We start from the raw sequence: 19367 nt of genomic DNA on the forward strand, positions 1-19367 counted from the left end.
CGATATTTACCTATACAAATAACTGAATAATTATATGCATATATGAGTATACTCATATATTGTTTCACAAATATAAAAAATTAAACCAACCATTACTAAATTACGCGAACTCTTCGTTAACGGGTGTGATATTAGCGTCAGTATCATAGATATGTATATGTACATGCACATGTAGATAAATAATGGATATGGATATGTAAATATGCACGCATATTATTGCATAGTAAATTTATTATTGGAAAAATCCACTTTGGTGCCAATTTAAACATCAATATTTGTAAAATTTTCTTGAAGAAAACATTTACGATAATAATTATTGTACAAAAACTACTTAAATAGCATGATTGTGCAAAATACGAGTATGCTGTGTTGAATTGTAACGGGCCCTTACTGAACGGCGCACAGTACAGCAGGTACTGGAATAGTGCGATAAAGAGAAAGTGCATAATTGCTTCAATCTTGAAATGAAAAGCATAAACAATTAAATTTAAATCAAAACAAAATATTTATACGCAGGAACCAGAGTACTAGCATAAACAAGACAAAGCTGGAGCAAAACAAATATTAAGAGTGATAACTTCATCTAATGAGGCCCTTAAAAGTATTGATTACAAGCAAGTAGGCGAGTAGATAACACATACTAACTAATGTGTAAACTAAAAATGATATAAATCGTTGACATTCAAAATAAGTAAATATTCAGAGCAGCTTGAGGGTAAATAAACTACAGTGAAACGTAATAAGCTGCAAGATTAATTATAACTGTACAAGGAATACCACGGGAATTGCTAACATATACATAATTAACAATTTCATCGATTTAGCGTTCACTGGATTTTCATGAAAAAGTAAAATTAATTAATTTGCCTGACATTTTTGTGCGCGAATTTAAAAAAATTCAACCCTGAGCAAACTCATTATGATTCAGAGAACACTGTGCGATCATACAACAAATACAAACGCATGGCAAATTGTTAGTTACAATAAAAAAGCTCAAATAAAAAACCTTCACAAGGCGAAAGGTGGAGGTGGTGGAAATACCGACAAATCAAATGCGCAAATTAAAAATATAACGTTAAATAAGAATTCGCTCCCAAAAAAAGAACCCTCAACGACTGTTTTGCTTTTGAGAGCAACAGCGGCGAGTAGGCGAAAGATCTCAAGGACGAACACATCAACAAGTTCGACACAGAATTTGACGCCTTGTGTTACCTCAGCAGTTAAGCAGAAAAGACCCACTGTTGCCAAAACAAAAACAATCGCACTCGAAGTTGGCAAAGTACCAACTCAGCAGCAAGAAAATTTGCAGCATCAACAACAGCAACACGTTTATAGACAACAGTCACCCTTGTTGCATGTTCGGCGTAGGCGTGCAAATCAAGAAATCAGACAAATTAAACGTGCACACCGACATCTTTTGACTAGTGGTGGTTGTGACTGGCAGCGCCATCAAGCGACCACTAGTTCGCCTGCAGGTGCGGCAACCTTACGCAAACAACAAAACGTCAACTGTCAAACGAAGTCAACCAAAACTTGTCATAGTCACACAAACAGCTGTGACTGCTCAGTAACAAAGAAGAAACATCAAAAGTGTCAGCAGTCGCAACAACAAAAACAGCAACAGCTGCAACACCAACAGAAGAGAAAATTGCAAAATTCGGCGAAAAATGCCCATAGTGGCGGAGGAGCAGGTAGTAAAAGTAACAGAAAAATAAATCAGCCGAAAGGAACGGCGACAAACAAATCTATAACCACTTATGCAGAGTCTGTTATTTCATCACGTTGGGACTCTATTGAGGAACAATTAAATTATTTGGAGAAACTTCTGTACTGCTGTGATGACGAGGAAGATGTTTGCAGTGTTTGGAATTGTAATATAAGCAAAGCATACGATTGCAACGGTGAGCGCAAAAGGTCAGTAGAATTTTACTACGACGGTGATTACGACGTCGACGACGACTACGAGAGTGACTGGAGTATTGTGTGGAGCGAATCAGACATGTCAACTGAAGCTAAAGATGTCGAAGATGTGGACGTGCAGTCCACTACAAGTGGCGCCGGATCTGCATCCACGAGAACATCACCTGTAGTACCTACCTCACTAAAACGACGCGGACATCAGCATCACCCACGTTTCTCAGGAACCCGCCGTCCTAATATTCCCAATGTACAAGAAATACTCGCTGCCCTTTATCGCGGTGATTCACAAAGTGTACTCACCAATTTACGTCAAGTAGCCCAAGCTGTTGAAGAAGAGAGTGCTACTGGTATCGGTGCTGGAGCGTGTAGTGATGTGGAGACTATTTCCTCCACAATGGGAGACTCACAATATACAGATGAGCCAGAAGAAGAATTGGATTTGCAACTTACAAAACCTTCAATGCTCAATTTGCAACTAACTGATTCAGTAACCACCTCAATGGGCAGTAACAGCCCAACACCCACGGATGACAGTAGTATGGTGGATGAAGGTGTGGTAAGCGCACAAACGCCCACCAGCACTACCACAGCTGAGAGTGTAACACCGAAATCAAATAAAAGTAGATCCAAACGTGATAAAACGGAAAAGTCAGAACGATCGGAGAAGAAAAAGAAAAAGAAGGATAAAAGTAAACGCGCTTCCACTTGTTTTGATGCAGAAGGTAATATGACAAGTTCAGGTGATGCTAATGCAGCCGCTGATGAAGGCATTGCTATTGATGATGAGGATGTGCAAGCAGCTGAATGGGCGAAATTGCGATGTACCAGCGAAGCTGCTGAAATCGTAGCGGAACGAGAGGCGCGACGCAATAAAGGTCGATGTGCAGACTACCCCGGTCTTGCGTTTGGACGCTCCATTTTTAGCTCTGATACTATGATGAAGTTCAACATCATACGCAACGAATTGCATAACATCATGAAAACGCAGCTTAAAAGGGTAATTAATTGTATACAGCGCCGCAAAGGTGTTTTAAATTGAATTAAGTACTTTAAAAAACTAATTAACATATTTTCCAATCCTTGCGTTCTAAATATGTGTAAATATGTATGTACTTTAGGAAAAACGTTTGTCGACATTTTTCATAACTCTGGTATGATTTTTTATTAATTCTTAGTAAAATTGAAACTTGTATAGGAAATTTAACCGATGTTATCTCCCAGTTTATGCATAGTTTTGTATATATGTTTATATGTACTTATGTATAGTTAAAATTGTATCCACGCTTTCTAATAGTTTGACAGCAAGTGACAAAGTTCCGAGTGATTATTTTAAATGACTTCGAGTTCCTTGACGCTAGGCTTGGCTTATCTCATTTAATTACACCAGGGTATACTGATGCACGTGGCTCTTGCCGATTAGGCTTCAATCATCGATCTTCAAATTCCATCGGCCGCGAAAAACACTCAGGGCCAGACCTTGTCAATAATTCTCTTTTGTGAAATTTGAATGTTAGAAAAGTGTGTTAAAAAATTTCTAATTCAATATTTGATAAACTAAAGAAAACTGCTGTGATCTAGTCTGCGAATTATTTCAACGTTCACCAATGATAAATAAATATTTCCACGACATTCGATTCTATGTTGCCGTATTTATATCCGGCGAAGGGCCGTCACTACAGCAGCATTCTCCAACATTTTATGACGAATGTTTATGCTGTTAGAATATATATATAACAAAGAAATGTCTTCTTCATTGGTATGCATTTTTAATGATTACGTAGTCCATCGTTCAACACCTAAGTTAGCTTATCTCATTTAAGTACATTATATTATATTAGGGCGTGTTGACTGTTGGTGCGTCCCACTGATTAGGTTGCAATAGCCTAAGGTTTCGCCTAGTTTTTTGAATTTTAACTCTCGAGTTGGTTGTTGTTCTTCAATGCGAAAAATCGTGTGTCAGATAGATTGACAAATTCGCAACCCAAATTTTAACAATAACTGACCTAAAGCTTTTTGTTTCATATTTGTTGGCACGCTTCTAAAGTGTCTGATTATTAGAGACTTTGCTTTTTCACATTCGTTCTAATGATTTCTTCGACTTTCTTGTAATAATAGCATACATCTCATTGTTTGCATATTTAATTTGATCACTTTGGGTATCGCGTATACTCTGTATACATGCATACATATACATAAACTTTTATATTGTACAATATTTATGTACATTAGAACGTGCAATTCAACAATTGCGTACTCATGTAAAATTACATATGTAAATGGTTTTTTTATTTGCAATTTTCTGTACTTTCGTTGATTTTTTTTATAGATAATGGCCCAGATTGTTGTATTATTCGCAAGTCTTCTTGCTTCGTTTTCTTAAGTTGAGCTGTGAATTTCTTTTGCCACACTTGCACATACTTAGCGAGACGATGACCTTCCTGGCAGGCGCGTTATTCGGGGCTGAGCTCATTCTTTACGAGTATATTGCTTTAAATTAAATTGCTGCACAAAGCTAGGCAGCAAAAAGCGAACAAAATAGCAAATCAAAAGTATTTTGTTTGAGGTTTGCACGAGTTTTAATTTAATTTTTCTTTCATTGTCATTAATTAAACATCATCCTCGAAAGAGATACGACTTAACTAATACGTAATTATATCCAGATAAAAACAATTTAAAATATTTCAACATTAATTAACCTCCTTTTAAAATAATCGTGTACGAGTATACGCATAGCATGCAATTTTTGCAAAACTTTCAATTTTACTTTTATACAAGTTAACTTCAATTTCAGACACAATTTCTTCCTTATCAAAATACTGTTTAGGGGCTTGCTTACTCGACACTAAAAATTTTGAGTCATTTAACGGGCAAAGCTTTTCGTCTCTAGAAAAGCTATCAGTTTATTGTTCAATGAATTCACACAAAACGATTTTATAGAAATACGTTCTTAACCTGCTGGCGTTTGCTTATTTTCTACGCAATGACATTCAATGCTTGTTAATGTTTCAAGTGGTCATTAGCACCTTTTATGGTAACAAATAGATTGAATCTATTAAGCAGCCGGTGCTTTATTGTGCTCACCATTACCAGTCTCTCTCAGTTTATAACAAGTCACCCGGTTGGTTTTTGACCAAAAATGATTTGTAATAAACGTTTTTAGAACAACTTACGGGTAGTTGAATAGGTACATATATCAGATATAAAAAAATTTCATAATTGCAATAAATACTTTGAGAAATTTAATTCTCACGTTGCACACTATTCTCTAACAACATATACATATGTACATATAGAATCAACGACCTTACGATCGACGTCAGTCAATGCAGTGACAATAAAAGTTGTCATCGTTACGTTAAAAACCGAATTTGGCAAATGTGGGGAGGCTTAAAAAGGAAAAAAAAATGTTCGACTTTTAATTTCTTTTCATTGCCAACGTATAAACTAAATAATAACTATTATTTATTTATTATGCACGATGTGTGCCTGTATGTGTCACATGCTATAAATGGAAAACTTACGCGTATGCTCACTCGCATGTACATAGAAACAGCTATCTATATGTATATATGTATGTACATATATGCACAACGTAAATATTTTAGCGTACCATTATTGTGCGATCTGAACTAATTTAATAATTCCTCATAAATTTGATACAGTAATGTGGAACTTGCCGTTTTCTGGAGTGTGTTAAACATTTTCTGAAGATCTTTGTTCACCTAATTGAAAATTGAATTAACATAAATATAAGTATGTTAAATGCATAACGATGTAACTATAATATAATTTTTCTTAATATATTCTGGTAACCCTTGTTGGCTAGTTGTTTCTGTAATAATAATTTCTGGTGACTCTGGTACGTGCGTATTTCTACTAAGTTATGTTAAGTAAAAGTACGTAACTACCAAATTACTTAATAATATTAGTATTTTCCTTCTTACTGTGCTTCGAAAGTCAAATTTGCAATATAATCCGATTCACTTCTATTCAGTATAAGTGATATAACATTACTTATTTATTTGGAGAAATTAATTATGTCAGTGCGAATTCTCCTGGGGAAAATATATTCTACTAAACCGTAGTTTCCAGATACGTATAAAGTACATCAAACCGGCATCATATTGAAATAAACTTGGCGAACTTGGCAAATATCGTTCTACTCATATCACCTTGTTTTGTTAGACCATGGGTGCATGTTTGTTTTTCAAAAATTGCAGTCTGGTAACACTTACGCGTTTAAGAGAGTACTTAAATTTTCTTACTGGAAATTGGCTTACTGCTTTCTACTAATCAAATTTTCATATTACGCTCTTTTTAGTTGAATTGTGCAATCATATTTCTCTTTTAATAAAATTTAGCTTATATTTTCGAAAGTCACAAAAGCCAACTTTATTCAATTACTACTCGTCGGCAAATTTAACTATTTTCTAACTTATATCTCCATTTTTGTTGCGCTGCATGCGCTGTATATGAACCTATCCTTTTCATACAACAGCATACGTCAAATAATTTATTTACTAATTACGGCAATAGTCTACCTTGTTCAATGTCGATTTGAGTCATTCACAAATTAAGGCGAGGCTTGTGAGAGAGAATATGGTTTTCGTTTTCTCTCTTTGGGTCGTTCATTTTCCAGTTGGAGCAACAACAATAAGCATACTTGTCAACGTAATCTTTGGCTGTTCGTTGTCGATGTCGCCGCTTCCAAAGAATTCGAATTTTTGAACGATTTCATTTTGCGATACGAATTCATTGTATGCTGAAGTCATAAATTGCTCGCTGCGGCATTTAAATACGAGACGTGGTGTTTAGTGACAAAAGTTGCAGAAGTTTGAAGTTTGGTAGTTAGTTATACTTGTTTTATGTTCGAATTTGAATCGGTAATATTCATAAAGTGAGAGTTAAAATCGTGAAAAGTGCTTGTTTAAAATTTAAAATTCATCAAAGTAAGCTGCCTTTGCAAGAAAAAAGGAAAAAGGTAGTTAAGAGTATAAGAAGTAGTAAAGATAAAGATAAAAAAGGTAGAAAAAGGAAGCACGGTAGGAATAGCAGCAGAAAAACCGGTGGTCCAAATTGTTCGTGTAGTGTGTTTCGTTTCGTTGCGTTCCGTATCCACATCTTCTATTTCTTTTCGCCACCTTTCGTGTCATATTTTTTGTCGTTTCAACCACTGCCGCCGTCGTGTTCATTTTGTCGAGAGCGAAAAGAAATTTTTTATTAACATTTGGTGCTGCAAAACGAAGTACGAAAATTGTTGGATAATACAAATATAGAAAGCATTATCGAATTTGTTTGGTGTTTTTACGATAAGTAAAAGTTACCCAAAAGCCACAAAACAAAAATTCGTTTATCTTTTTCCAGTTTCAAGAAATAATTGTGTGTCATTTTGTGCGTGTTGGCCGTCAGTTGAAGTGCGAGGCAAAGTCGAAAAAGTTACCGACCCACAACGATCGAGCCAAAACTAGTGGTGTCAGTGCAAAAAAGTGTAGTTCATTCTCTTCCCCACCTCGTATTAAAAGCTGTCAAATATGACGACCAACATTCCACAAGGAACCCTCTTGGATGTGCTGAAGAAGAAAATGCGCCAGACCAAAGAAGAAATGGAGAAATATAAAGATGAATGTGAGGAATATCACAAGCGTTTGCAACTTGAGGTGGTTCGACGTGAAGAAGTAAGTGGGTCTCTAATTCCTATAGAGGGTGTTAGGGAGGTTCGTGCACACTCATATTTTGTGTTTGCCAAGATACAGATGCAACTGTCACTGTAATGTCGAATATTTATAATAAATTTCCATGAACATAAAATATTGGTTTCTCGTTAAGGCTTTAGAAAAAATAAAAATTATTCTGAAGGGATTGATATGACAAGGATATGATTTTGTATCATTAATTTATACTGCTCAGTGTTTGATAATTTCTTCGCGAACTTCTTGATCAAGCTCCTTGTGCGTGTGGCAGGGATAACGATTCCTTCTATGCATGGATACTTCTAAGATTTGTTCAATCATGAACTAATTTGTGCTAATATACCCATATCTATAACTAGGCAATATTCTATTACATTCAATTACTACCCTTGATGATTTGTAAATCTGATTTGAAATATTTGTGCCTCTCTATTTGTACGTACATATATAGCTGTATATTTCCACATACCATGCGCAGACAAATAATTGTTGTGTTTATTTCAACCATTGTCGGAGATCGGTTCAACTAATATTATAGTTAGAACGTAAAAATCTGTATTTTTTGCAGTTAATAGATCCGCCAGAATGAGTTCTTTGAGGCATCTCATTTAACCTGCAACTGAATTGATTTTCGGTTTTTTTGCTGGGAGTGTCAGATTTGTGTCGCACATCTTGCCATAACGGGCAATACTCGGTTAACTCTCTACTTTTGTAGTACTGTAAGTCCGGCACAACTATAATGTAGGTAATGTCAGTGGAACGCGCAGCCGCAGCGAACGAAATGGACTCACTTCTGGCGGGCTCGTGATTTTAACGAGGTTATAATAATCGTAATACATACAAAAGCTGTGAAGATTTCGTACATTAAAAATCTCTAGTTCTTATATGTATGGGGAAAGACGATTTTTCTGCATAGAGTGACAACCAGAAATTTCGTTTTTAAAATAATTAGGGCCAATAATAATTAGTGGCTGTGCCTTCCTGTCCTCGAATTCTAATTCTATTCGTATGTGATCTACATTTATATTTACTATCAAGCTTGACGTATTTTACGGCATTTATTTTTCTTATTAAATTAGCAACAACCTTCGTATTGTACTATGTGTATGTATGTATGTGTGCATATACATAATTGGCGCATCCATTTTTTGTTTGATGTGGGCCAAGGGGTTCTATGGGGTGTATGTAGAGAGACAACAGTTATCGAAAAAATATTCGTGCAATTTGATGTTTAATTTTGCACAATCATGTTTCTCGATTTCAATAATCCTATTTAATCGGTAGATAAATAATGGTTTAAAATTAACAGTTACGACCATTTAAAATAACTTAAATTTAGTTTCCGTTACAATCTTAGTATTTTCTTTATTCATTTCCAATTTGTATAATCATAGTAGGTTCTTTGTTGGCAGTTTAGGACGCAAAGAGGGGACAAACAATGCCAAATAGAAAAAGCGTGCCGCATGTAACAACACAGCATTGCTGGCATTCAACGTGAATACAAATTATATTTGGGTCCGAAAAAGAAAGCTTTGAACACATAAAAAGCATATTAGTAGATATTGTAACTATATATGAAAATTCTCTTTATTCTTTTCGGAGTGTTAGCTAACATTTTCATCATTTTCACTGTTCCTCTAGTAAATAAAAGGGAGTTTAATGCTATTTTTTCCAGTTATTTTGGTTTGGAAATTGTGGGATGGGGAAAAAATTTAAATTCTGAAAATATTTTTCACATACCATGTGCATATTGATATACATATATATGTATGTGTGTATGATTATGTGATGAAGAATATACATATAATATTGTATATGAATACAAACTCTGTTTTTGAAATCATTGCATTTATTATACGAGTTATAAAAATACCTTCGGTCTTTGCTATTATACATATGTACATACATATGTATTTAAATTTATTCTTTCGTATTCATTCGTTTTAAGCGTTACGTGAAATGAATTCAAAGTTTTGCATAAGCTACCACTATTATTAATACCTATTCATATATTTGAAATTACTTAGAAGAGTAGCTGTAAGGGTAGGGCTCCTCATCAGCGCTATTGTACTAGTTACAACAGAGAGAATTGACTCCCAATGTTTGATACACTTGGCGATCTGAATTTTGCTAATTCGTGTTGTGCATGGCGGCAAACAGCTATTAATTGGCTGCTTTGTGAATGATTCGCTCATTTGGACATTGAGCTCCCCTATTTTGTGTTCGAATTTATTGTTTAAAAAAGTGTCTTCCATCCACGTTTTTTTATCCACTATTATTTTCGGACGTTTCGGTGTAGCTAGCATGAATTTTTGTCGATATTTCCTGTTCTAACCTCAATTGGTCTGATTTCTCAAATTTTATTGGCACGTCATAACAATACGAATGATGTCACACCAAAACTATACATATATTTAGATATCCTCTTCCGCTCTTATCATTTTACATCTGCTTTCTAGCGTTGAGCCATTTGTGGAACAACATCTAGACGCACACCACAAATAGGAGGGAGCTCCTCCTCCCAAAAAATGTGTACGCGTTAAATATTTTTATTTTTATTTTGGATGAGAAATAAATTGAAATTAAATTAAAATTATTAATCCATAAAATAAAATGAAAATCGTAGAAGAACTCGCGTGTATATACATTTTAAACGAAGCTGAAGGGTATGGAACTTTGAATTAAATGTATTGCTAGATATTTCTCCCCTCAAGTTATAATTATCTACTGGAGATTTTTTTTGTAAGAGCATATAACAATCCCAAAAAATATTTGAATCATTCTGTATTCGGACCGTGGATTAAATCCAGTATCATCACATATATCGCGTTCAAATTGAAAATCACTTGCATTATAATCTATATACTTTACAGTTTGAGTTACTACATATGCGGAGAAGCATCCGTGTTGCTGTATTTATGAGTTTATAACATACATCACTCACCATATCGCACACCCTCCTAAAATTCATTGTAAATTTACTGGGGTGATTGCATTTTTTCCATAAATTAATGCTTTGTATTTAAACGATCGTCAAACATTGCATTTGTTGCTAACACACTTCGTGGACATTGTGACGAGTGCATGTATGTGCAATTATTGTTTGTTGTCATTTACAACACCATGTGACAGTTTTTCATAGCATTCCAAACAAATGCCGCTACAGTAATTAACAAATATGATGACGAAAACTTTGATGATGGCGGTATAAGTGTACGTAACTAACTATGCAATGCTATGACCTAGCCGATTACTGCCGCATTCGTTGTTATTCGTTCCACTGATTTTCAATTTATTCATAACTTGTTTTATAATCTGAAAATGTCTCGGTCGCCATACCGGCACATTTGTAAAATATTCATACTAACATTTGTGGAATTTTGTGCGCGTTTTGAATGAGTTAAACTCAACAGAATTCAGGTTAGATTTGCGTAAAATGCGAAAAAAGAAATGTGAACGGACTTTTGGTCATTTGTCGATTTATGTTCGCTGCAAGACTGGAGTGGTTCTTCTACTACATTCACCACTCGTTCACTTAAAATGAGGTTAATCTCTCAACGCGGTTATAGCATTTTATATGTGCAATTCTTGATATTTTTGGTATCTTGGAATAAAAAAGGAAGCTATGTGTTCTTGCATTTTAAATACTTTTAACTTTTTCACTTTACAATACTACTTTTTACTTTGTCTAATTCAATGACCGTTTTAATACATATTTGTTTGTCATAGTTGAGAAACGTGTGCCTTCTACCGTTTTTATCTTAGCAATGCTTTTACTATATTACCTTTGTTTTGATATTTATGTATATCTAACACATAGTTCGTTTTTATCACTTTTTATAATTCTTTCGCCCTTTCCACACCCGTATTCGTGGATTTTGTGTTTAATTCTCGTTGTCTATGCTTGGTCTGGTTTCGTTCGGTGTGTGATATATGTACAATGTACATATGTACATGTCTATGTGTAAGAGAGTGTGTGTGCCTGGTGGGCGATGACATAAGCTTACCTTCGTCCAAATTCATATCACAACTGTGCATAGAGTGTATGTGCTGTTTTTTCTATTTTTTTTTTTCGTAATTTTATCTGGTATGGAGTACTTTTTAAGCATACATTCTTAAAAATTAAAAAAAAAGGTTTGCTGGTCTTACATTTCGTTTCGAAATTAATGAAACTTTGCTGTGTTGCCACCGAACCAAAAAAACTTGTCTAGCTTGTATCTAAATTTTCTCCCTCACTTTTAATGTCTAAAAATTCCCATTCAAGTAATTTCCAATTCGGCAGTGGTCTCTTCGCTGCTGCACATTTACATTTCAGCGTTTACACTTGCCTAACTTGTTGAGGAATATTTGGTGGTGGTTTTATCGTAGCCGGTGCCCCTATTGTATCTATTGCATGGTACTGGTACTGGTCAATGAGCACTGCCTTTTAAGTAATTGTGTTTTGCTCGTTTGTGTTGAAATACACGTATTACCTACATACATAAATACTACTTTTTCCCCACTTCGCCATATAAAGTATGCGATTTTAATCATCTTTGTCAGCGAAAACAAGCGTCGAGTCAGTATGTAGCTACTAACTACATAAAATTCAAACTATGTATAAAATGGTTTTCAGTCTTCCACATTTAATTATTAAATTATTTTCTTTCGACCCAAGAATTGCGTTTTTTTTTTATGTGATTGCTGCTTCTCATAGCTTTGTAACTATTGATTGACGAATTTCTTGTCTCGTGCGCAATGATGTCATTCAACTTTAATTGATCCTGTTGTTGTTGTTTTGATTTTAACAGCGTTGTTCAAAGCTCCAGGCTAGTGTACTGAATTAGTACAAACATTTTTTGAAGGTCATTTTAGGAACACAAATATATTTTCGATTGTTTAGAGAGCGTTACAGTCCAACAATTTTCTTTGCCACAATGGGTTTACAACGTTTTTTTTAGATATATTTGCACATATTTTAGAACGCAATGCGCAGTTAAATATTTTTGCAGGTCACCAGAAGTAAGAAGCGGATCCAAAGGAGTTTACTAAAAGCTGCAGCTTATGAAATGAATAAGCATAAAGAGAGCTTACCCACAAATAATGTAGTGCCTACTTTTAGTTTAGGCAGGCATTTGTCAGGAAATATTAGGAATATTTTTATAATGCAAAAGAAGATTAGTTCGGCATTAAAAAATTTCCCTCAAAAAAACATAGTTTTAAACCCTTGAGAAACCAATAGTTCATGGAATTTAATTTTAAGTGCATTTTAAAGAGTATTTGAGTATTCTTATATATATGGAAAATTATGATTTAAGAATACATATACCTACTTTTAAGACATAGGCTATGTATTTACATATGTAAGTTAAATTTTTTTGTAATTATTAAAAAAAAAAATTCTATTTCCAATGTGTGGTGTTTAACTTGAAATTTCAGGCCGAATCAGAAGTAGCTGCATTGAACCGTCGCATTCAATTGCTCGAAGAAGACTTGGAACGTTCAGAGGAACGTTTGGGATCAGCCACAGCCAAGCTTTCCGAAGCTTCTCAAGCTGCCGATGAGAGCGAACGGTTAGTATACCTTTGACTGCGAACTGCAGCAAAGGATTTTTTTTTTACTATTTATGGATTTTTACAAAGTATTTAAGTATAGCTTGTTAGTATAAATTTTATGCATTATTACATTATAGTATTTAAATATGTATTTAGAAACAATTATTTACTATATATCGGAGTAAGTATCTATTTAATTGTCTAATGAATACCATATGTAACTATTTATGTACATATTTACGTACATATGTAAGAACAATAATAACACTTACAAATTCCCATATGCAGGATACGAAAAGCTCTCGAAAATCGTACAAATATGGAAGACGACAGAGTAGCTATTTTGGAAACTCAATTAGCGCAAGCAAAATTAATTGCCGAAGAGGCTGATAAAAAATATGAAGAGGTATAATTTTCAGATAACAACAAAAGTAATTTTTAGCGCGTTAAATAGCGTGCTTTCATAGATAGGGTCTTAGGGTTATTAGGTCAAGTATATTTTCAGTATATTAAAATAGTTTTAGGAAACTTGCTCCCTATTTTTTTATTCTCTAAAATTTTGTGGGTAATGCTCTCTTTTTCCCCAACGTACCCTGCTTTATACAGCGCGTATAAAGTGCATATTTTTATCTGATTACTTTTTTTTATTAGTTTTAAGTATTGTATTGTGATTTACCATTAAGAATGTGTCTGAAGGCGCCTGGATCGTGACGAATCTTTTGGATTGCTGCAGTTACTAAGAATAAAGTTTTATAAACATTTGTTAATTAGTAAAATAATATTGTGGGCATACATAACCTAAGCTATATGAAATTTTTATTATAACTCGTACTAGCCTACTTATATGGTATAAATAATTATAACTATTAATTCAAGTGTTTCTTCAGTTTGCATTTCAATATTTTCAATCTAAAATAACTAGATCGTCAAAGGAATGTATTTGCATTTAATTTTCGCCACTACCGAAGGGCTGCACTTGCAATACCCTATGCTATACTTGGACAAAACAGCCGTTTAATGATGAACACTAAATAATTAATGTCAATATTTTAACGTATCAAGTAGCATACAGTCTTAGATAATGTAAACTAAAGAAGTGTTTGAATTTAATAATATTAATTTTTAAAAAGTATATTAGTAGCGTGCAAAAGCTGCGTCTAACTAAATATCAACCAAATTTCTTGTTTACTTTCTACAAAAAATGTATATATATACATATACTCAAAAATATGAAACTGGTAAAACGCTACTACAATGAAATGGCCAACATCGCAACTATAAACTCTATTTATATTGATTGCACCAAATAACAATAAACACATCAATTACTCCTTTTGTGTAAATGTATGCAAACAAAAATTAAACGACAATCACAATACCACCAACGAAACGTATGTGCTATCCAACTGTTTTTATGTCGACATCTTGTTAAAACGGTTCCTGTTGTACCACTACAAACAATCAACCAACGTATGTAACTCCAATACCCACTTGGTCGACGTATCGATGGAAACATCTGAATGCTACATATGCTAACAATGCGTCCTCGCCGTTTTTTCAACCAACCATTACTTGAATGGTCTCCTATGGGCATTGAAATCGATGTAAAATCAACTTATAACGTTGCTGATATTTCCTTGTGAAATGCAAAAAAATGTTTATAACAAACAGCGCTCGTAAGATCCTTGAGAACCGCGCCCTTGCCGATGAAGAACGCATGGACGCCCTTGAGAATCAATTGAAGGAAGCTCGTTTCCTTGCTGAGGAGGCTGACAAGAAATACGATGAGGTGCAACATGATAAACCAATCATTAATTTATTAGCTAAGCTTAGTTGTTCTATCGCTGAGTCGTCTTCATTCTTAAGCAACACCATCCACACTATCACTAGCAACAATGATATCAACAACATCACTTCTGGAAATGCAATTAATAATGTTACTAACACTAGTGATAATGTAAATCTAGTAGTAGAAGGCATTGACACGGACTTGAACGCTAACGCACCCGATGACGCTGTTGGCGTTGCTAGTGAAATCAAAGTAGCGACGCCAACGCCCACTCAAGTAACCTGATTTTGCAACTGTCGACAAGTGACTAAACTCAACAACAACAAAAACTATACATTGACGAAAAATAAAAACGCCTCATTCTTGCAATATAGACGTGCTTCAGTTGACTGAGAAAATGATTGACTGAGAAGAAGAAAACTGAAACAAAAATGAACTTAACGATGACGAACAGTTAATTAGGCAGGTAGTGACCAACGCAAGCGTGTGTGTACAATGCGGCCCTTGCCTGTTGTAGGACGTTTTATTTGAGACGCCTAGCACTTTGGTTGTTGCTTTGTGTGCGGCCACAAAATAGACAGTTGCATTGTTGATTGAGTGCTCCGCACGGACGGAAACGGAAACATTGTAACTGATACGGAAATATAGGAATTGAAACTAAAGATAACAATAAAAATAATTGTTTACAAAAATAGTTTTATATGTACGTTTATTAACTATCTAACGTATTAAAATTGTTGAAAAATAATGAAACTTGTGCTGCTACTAAGTTGTACTTTCGTGAAAGAAAAAACAAAAATGTAATTTATAAAAATATAAATATGTACATTAACATAAAATAAATAGGTATATATTAATACTTGCAAAACAAACAAAAAACAAAATGTATACATATACACGAAAATTGTTGGAGAGAAAAAATCAATTAAGATTGCCTTTTGACTTGCTGTGCATGCTATTATCGTGCAATAGATAGAAATAAAAACGAAAAAGAAGCGAACAAATCCGGAAGTTACTTCCCTAAAAAGAAACTCTTCCTAAAATAAAAAAGGTTATAAATGCATATACGCATAAATACATAAACACATAAATAAATATGAACACGTGTTTGTCATACTTGCTGAAAATTTTGCAGAATGAGATTCATAACAAATTAAAAAAAAATAAGTCAAAAAATAATACTAATTAATAAATAATTAATTGCAAGAAATAAAGTTAAAGTCAGCAAAAACAAGTGTAGAAAAAGCATAAAATCAAAATGTAATGTAATTTGCCTAGCCTTGCCTTTTCTATACATAAAAAAATTTAAAGCAATTTTTTACATTTTAAAGAAATTTATAATTTTCATATAAACACATATACATAGTGATTTAATGGTCAACTATATGCAATTAAATATTTGGAAGAATTCTGTTCGTTTTGCGTTTTTATTTTTTTATAATAATTGGTTAAAAGGTGAAAATTATATTAAACTTAAAACACAATATACGTATTCTCAAGCACATACACTTAATTTAAAACAAAAAATGTTTCTCTTTTAATTTGACCAAATTTGTAAATGTAAAATTTTTCAACTGCAAACATACACACGAGTATGTGTGAGTATTTACTTTTACTTTTTTTACTTCACTGACTAAAAAATGTCCATATAATTGAAAATTCTTTTATTTTTTGTTATATTTGCAAATTCTATATTTATCAGCAAATCAAATTTATTTAATTCTGTTCAAATTCATATGATTATACTAAATAAAATTTAAATTGATATAAAGCAAAATAATAGAAACAAAAGTACGTCGTTTTTTATAAAAAAGGGAGCAATGGGAGCATTTCTTCTTCGTTGTTGGTTTTTGTACATGGAAAAATTTTAAAAGAGGTTTCTGGATTGTCAAATTATTCTTTATACTCTTAAGGTTTCTGTACTTGAGGCAATTTTTTAATTCAAATGTATAGCAAAATAGAGTTTCGAAATTTTAAATGAGCTTAAATCACAAAATGGAGGAATAAATAAATCCAAATCATGAAAATATTTATACAGTTAACGAACGTAGTCAGGTTTGAAAAATCATTGCTTATATGTACATATGTATATATGTGGACATTGTAGACTATTTCCACTAGGGCCCTAAGCTTTCGGTATTTTACTAACCCATGGAATTTCGGAATTCCGGCACTGTCACAAAATGAAACGAAATATAGAGTTAGTTGTATTTAAAATATGCTAGCGAACAACTTTTTGCGAATAAATTACTATTTGTTTTGATTAAAGTGTGGCCTTAAAAAAATAGATCAGTGGGAGTTATACTCCTAGCGTGGCATAAATTTTTTTTGCATAAAAAGCCAGAAGATCAGAAAAACCGTTGCGCTTCAAAACTTGTTGGCTGGATTACAGATAGAACTTGAAATACTTTTTGCAGATAATAGCCACTATAGTTGGAAAAAATTCACCTTCCTTAAACAGAACTACTAGCAAATCGGAAATACTGTTGGAATGCATTTTATTCTGGTAGATATTATTATTTATTAAATGTAGTATGTCAAAAAAAGAGTACAAGCAGCTTAGGCCATCGACTCGGTACATAATTTAATGGCACTTATCTTTTATATATAATATCCGGGATGTGTCCGCTGCAGTTACGTGGCCGTATGGCGTCAATGGTGGCTTGAATATTGCAATAAACGCACTGTATGGCAAGTTGCACCGTCTTGTTGGACACATAAATACAGTCCGCATGGCGAGTCACAGTAACGGCGACTCCTTCCTCGTTTCGAAAGAAATATGTACCGATGATGCTGCCAGTGCTTTATGAACTTCGCGAACAGATTTATTTTTTTTCAAAGGAAAATTCTTGATTTGCCAAACTTTCCTGAACAGAAATGTTAACACAGTTTGCCATGATCAGCTGTCAAACCATAGTTATCGACATCGATACTTCTCAATCAGATAAAAAAAACACCCTATATTCACTCCGAAGTTTCGGAACTGCTAGTTAAAACCCTATGAGTTTATCCGGGCTAACTAGTGTGTGCGGGTGTCGGTAATTTTTTCACAAAAAGGCGGAATTCCGGGAACACGGGATTAACATCCCTAGTTTACACGGGACTGTATTTCAAAATTTTCTTACAGCAAAATATACATATATGAAATATATTTTGGGAAACGCAGTCTCTATTTTTCGTTAAAAAGTTCGTTTATTTTATAAAAAATTATATTTTTTTTTGTTCAGTATGTTAGCTGCAGTACTGAGGAATAAATTATGTATTGAAGAGGAACAAAACTGATATGATAGATAACATCTAATTGATTAGTTAGCTACACGCGATAAGATTACATAGTGAGTGGCGTCAGATTACCAATATGGAACTGTTCGCCTGTGCAAATTATATTGGAGTTCGAGACGTTTTAGTTAAAAATGTTTAACAAAGCAAAAACGAACTTCATGGTATCGAAAAACTGATGTTTGTACCTTTGCAAAAGATAAGAGCACTGTCTTAAATTGTACGCAAGGCAACTTTGACGTCAGCAAAGCGAAATAGTCGTTGAATCAAAACTTCACGGAAAGTGTTTCCAAGCTATTGGAACATATCAAAACAGCACAGGGTGTCTGCTTAGGCGAAAAGGCGCCAACACATAAAGTTGAATAATGTATATATATGTATGTATATAATATTTCCGCTGGAAAGCAATTTTTCAGAAATGAGGTTAACCTTATCTTTCGTTATACCATATTTTCCTTTCTGTTATGCATACGAAAGTGCCGTTGAATGAATAATCCTCCAATACGTTATAAAGGTACTGAAGTGTGTTGAATTCCTGCAAACTGCTGATGACTTCATCGCACCCATTTCACCCTTCGTATTGATGAATCATGTTGACGAAAAAAAAATATGTGCTTTTGGATTTTCGCACATGCTCACACACATATTCTCTACTTGCATACATATACAACCAACATGCTGCTGGCGATTTCTTAACTTGATTGTGATTCAATGGATTGCCATCTTTATTTGATTTGCTCATAATTTCACTACTTGGCCATATTTGGTGGAAGCTATGAAATACAGTTTTTTGCTTTATTTGTATATTTAGAAAGTGCGAAATGATGATGTATTAATAAGTTTAGAGATCAAAGAAGACGATGATTTTTTTTATTATTTTGAACATTAAAATATTTTGTCATTATCATCGAAATCGACGGCGGCGTCAGTACATACATATGTATTTCAAATTATATCTAAACTACTTTATTTTTGCATTCCAATTTTTTGCCAAAGCCTGATTGCTCAATTATTACTAAATTTTTAAGCTTAGAAAATTAGCCCTAGAAAATTAAATTTTCTCTGAAATACAGGGTTTGATTGAAAAGTAATGAGCCTTCCCGCGCGGAGCGTCTGCCAAGCGATCAACCGAATCGGCTGGTTTGGGAAAATGAT

The 19367-nt window shown here is 33.8% G+C and overlaps 1 protein-coding gene across 16 annotated transcripts in view; it reads left to right on the forward strand.

Moving 5' to 3' along the window:
* LOC129253342 (tropomyosin-1, isoforms 9A/A/B) overlaps positions 1-19367 on the forward strand; it is a 56504-nt gene that overhangs the window by 15719 nt on the left and 21418 nt on the right. For 4 of the 16 annotated variants that reach the window (XM_054891677.1, XM_054891673.1, XM_054891675.1 and 1 more), the window contains exons 4-5: positions 13029-13162; positions 13433-13550. In XM_054891677.1, the coding sequence (XP_054747652.1) occupies positions 13029-13162; positions 13433-13550 (252 nt within the window). Of the gene's footprint in view, positions 1-290; positions 2918-6637; positions 6902-6973; positions 7166-7284; positions 7596-13028; positions 13163-13432; positions 13551-14815; positions 14934-19367 lie in introns of those variants that run through there. The other 12 variants (XM_054891667.1, XM_054891669.1, XM_054891681.1 and 9 more) reach the window with 11 other exon arrangements.

This window comes from Anastrepha obliqua, chromosome 1 (assembly GCF_027943255.1).
Source record: "Anastrepha obliqua isolate idAnaObli1 chromosome 1, idAnaObli1_1.0, whole genome shotgun sequence".
NCBI classification, from domain to species: Eukaryota; Metazoa; Arthropoda; class Insecta; order Diptera; family Tephritidae; genus Anastrepha; species Anastrepha obliqua.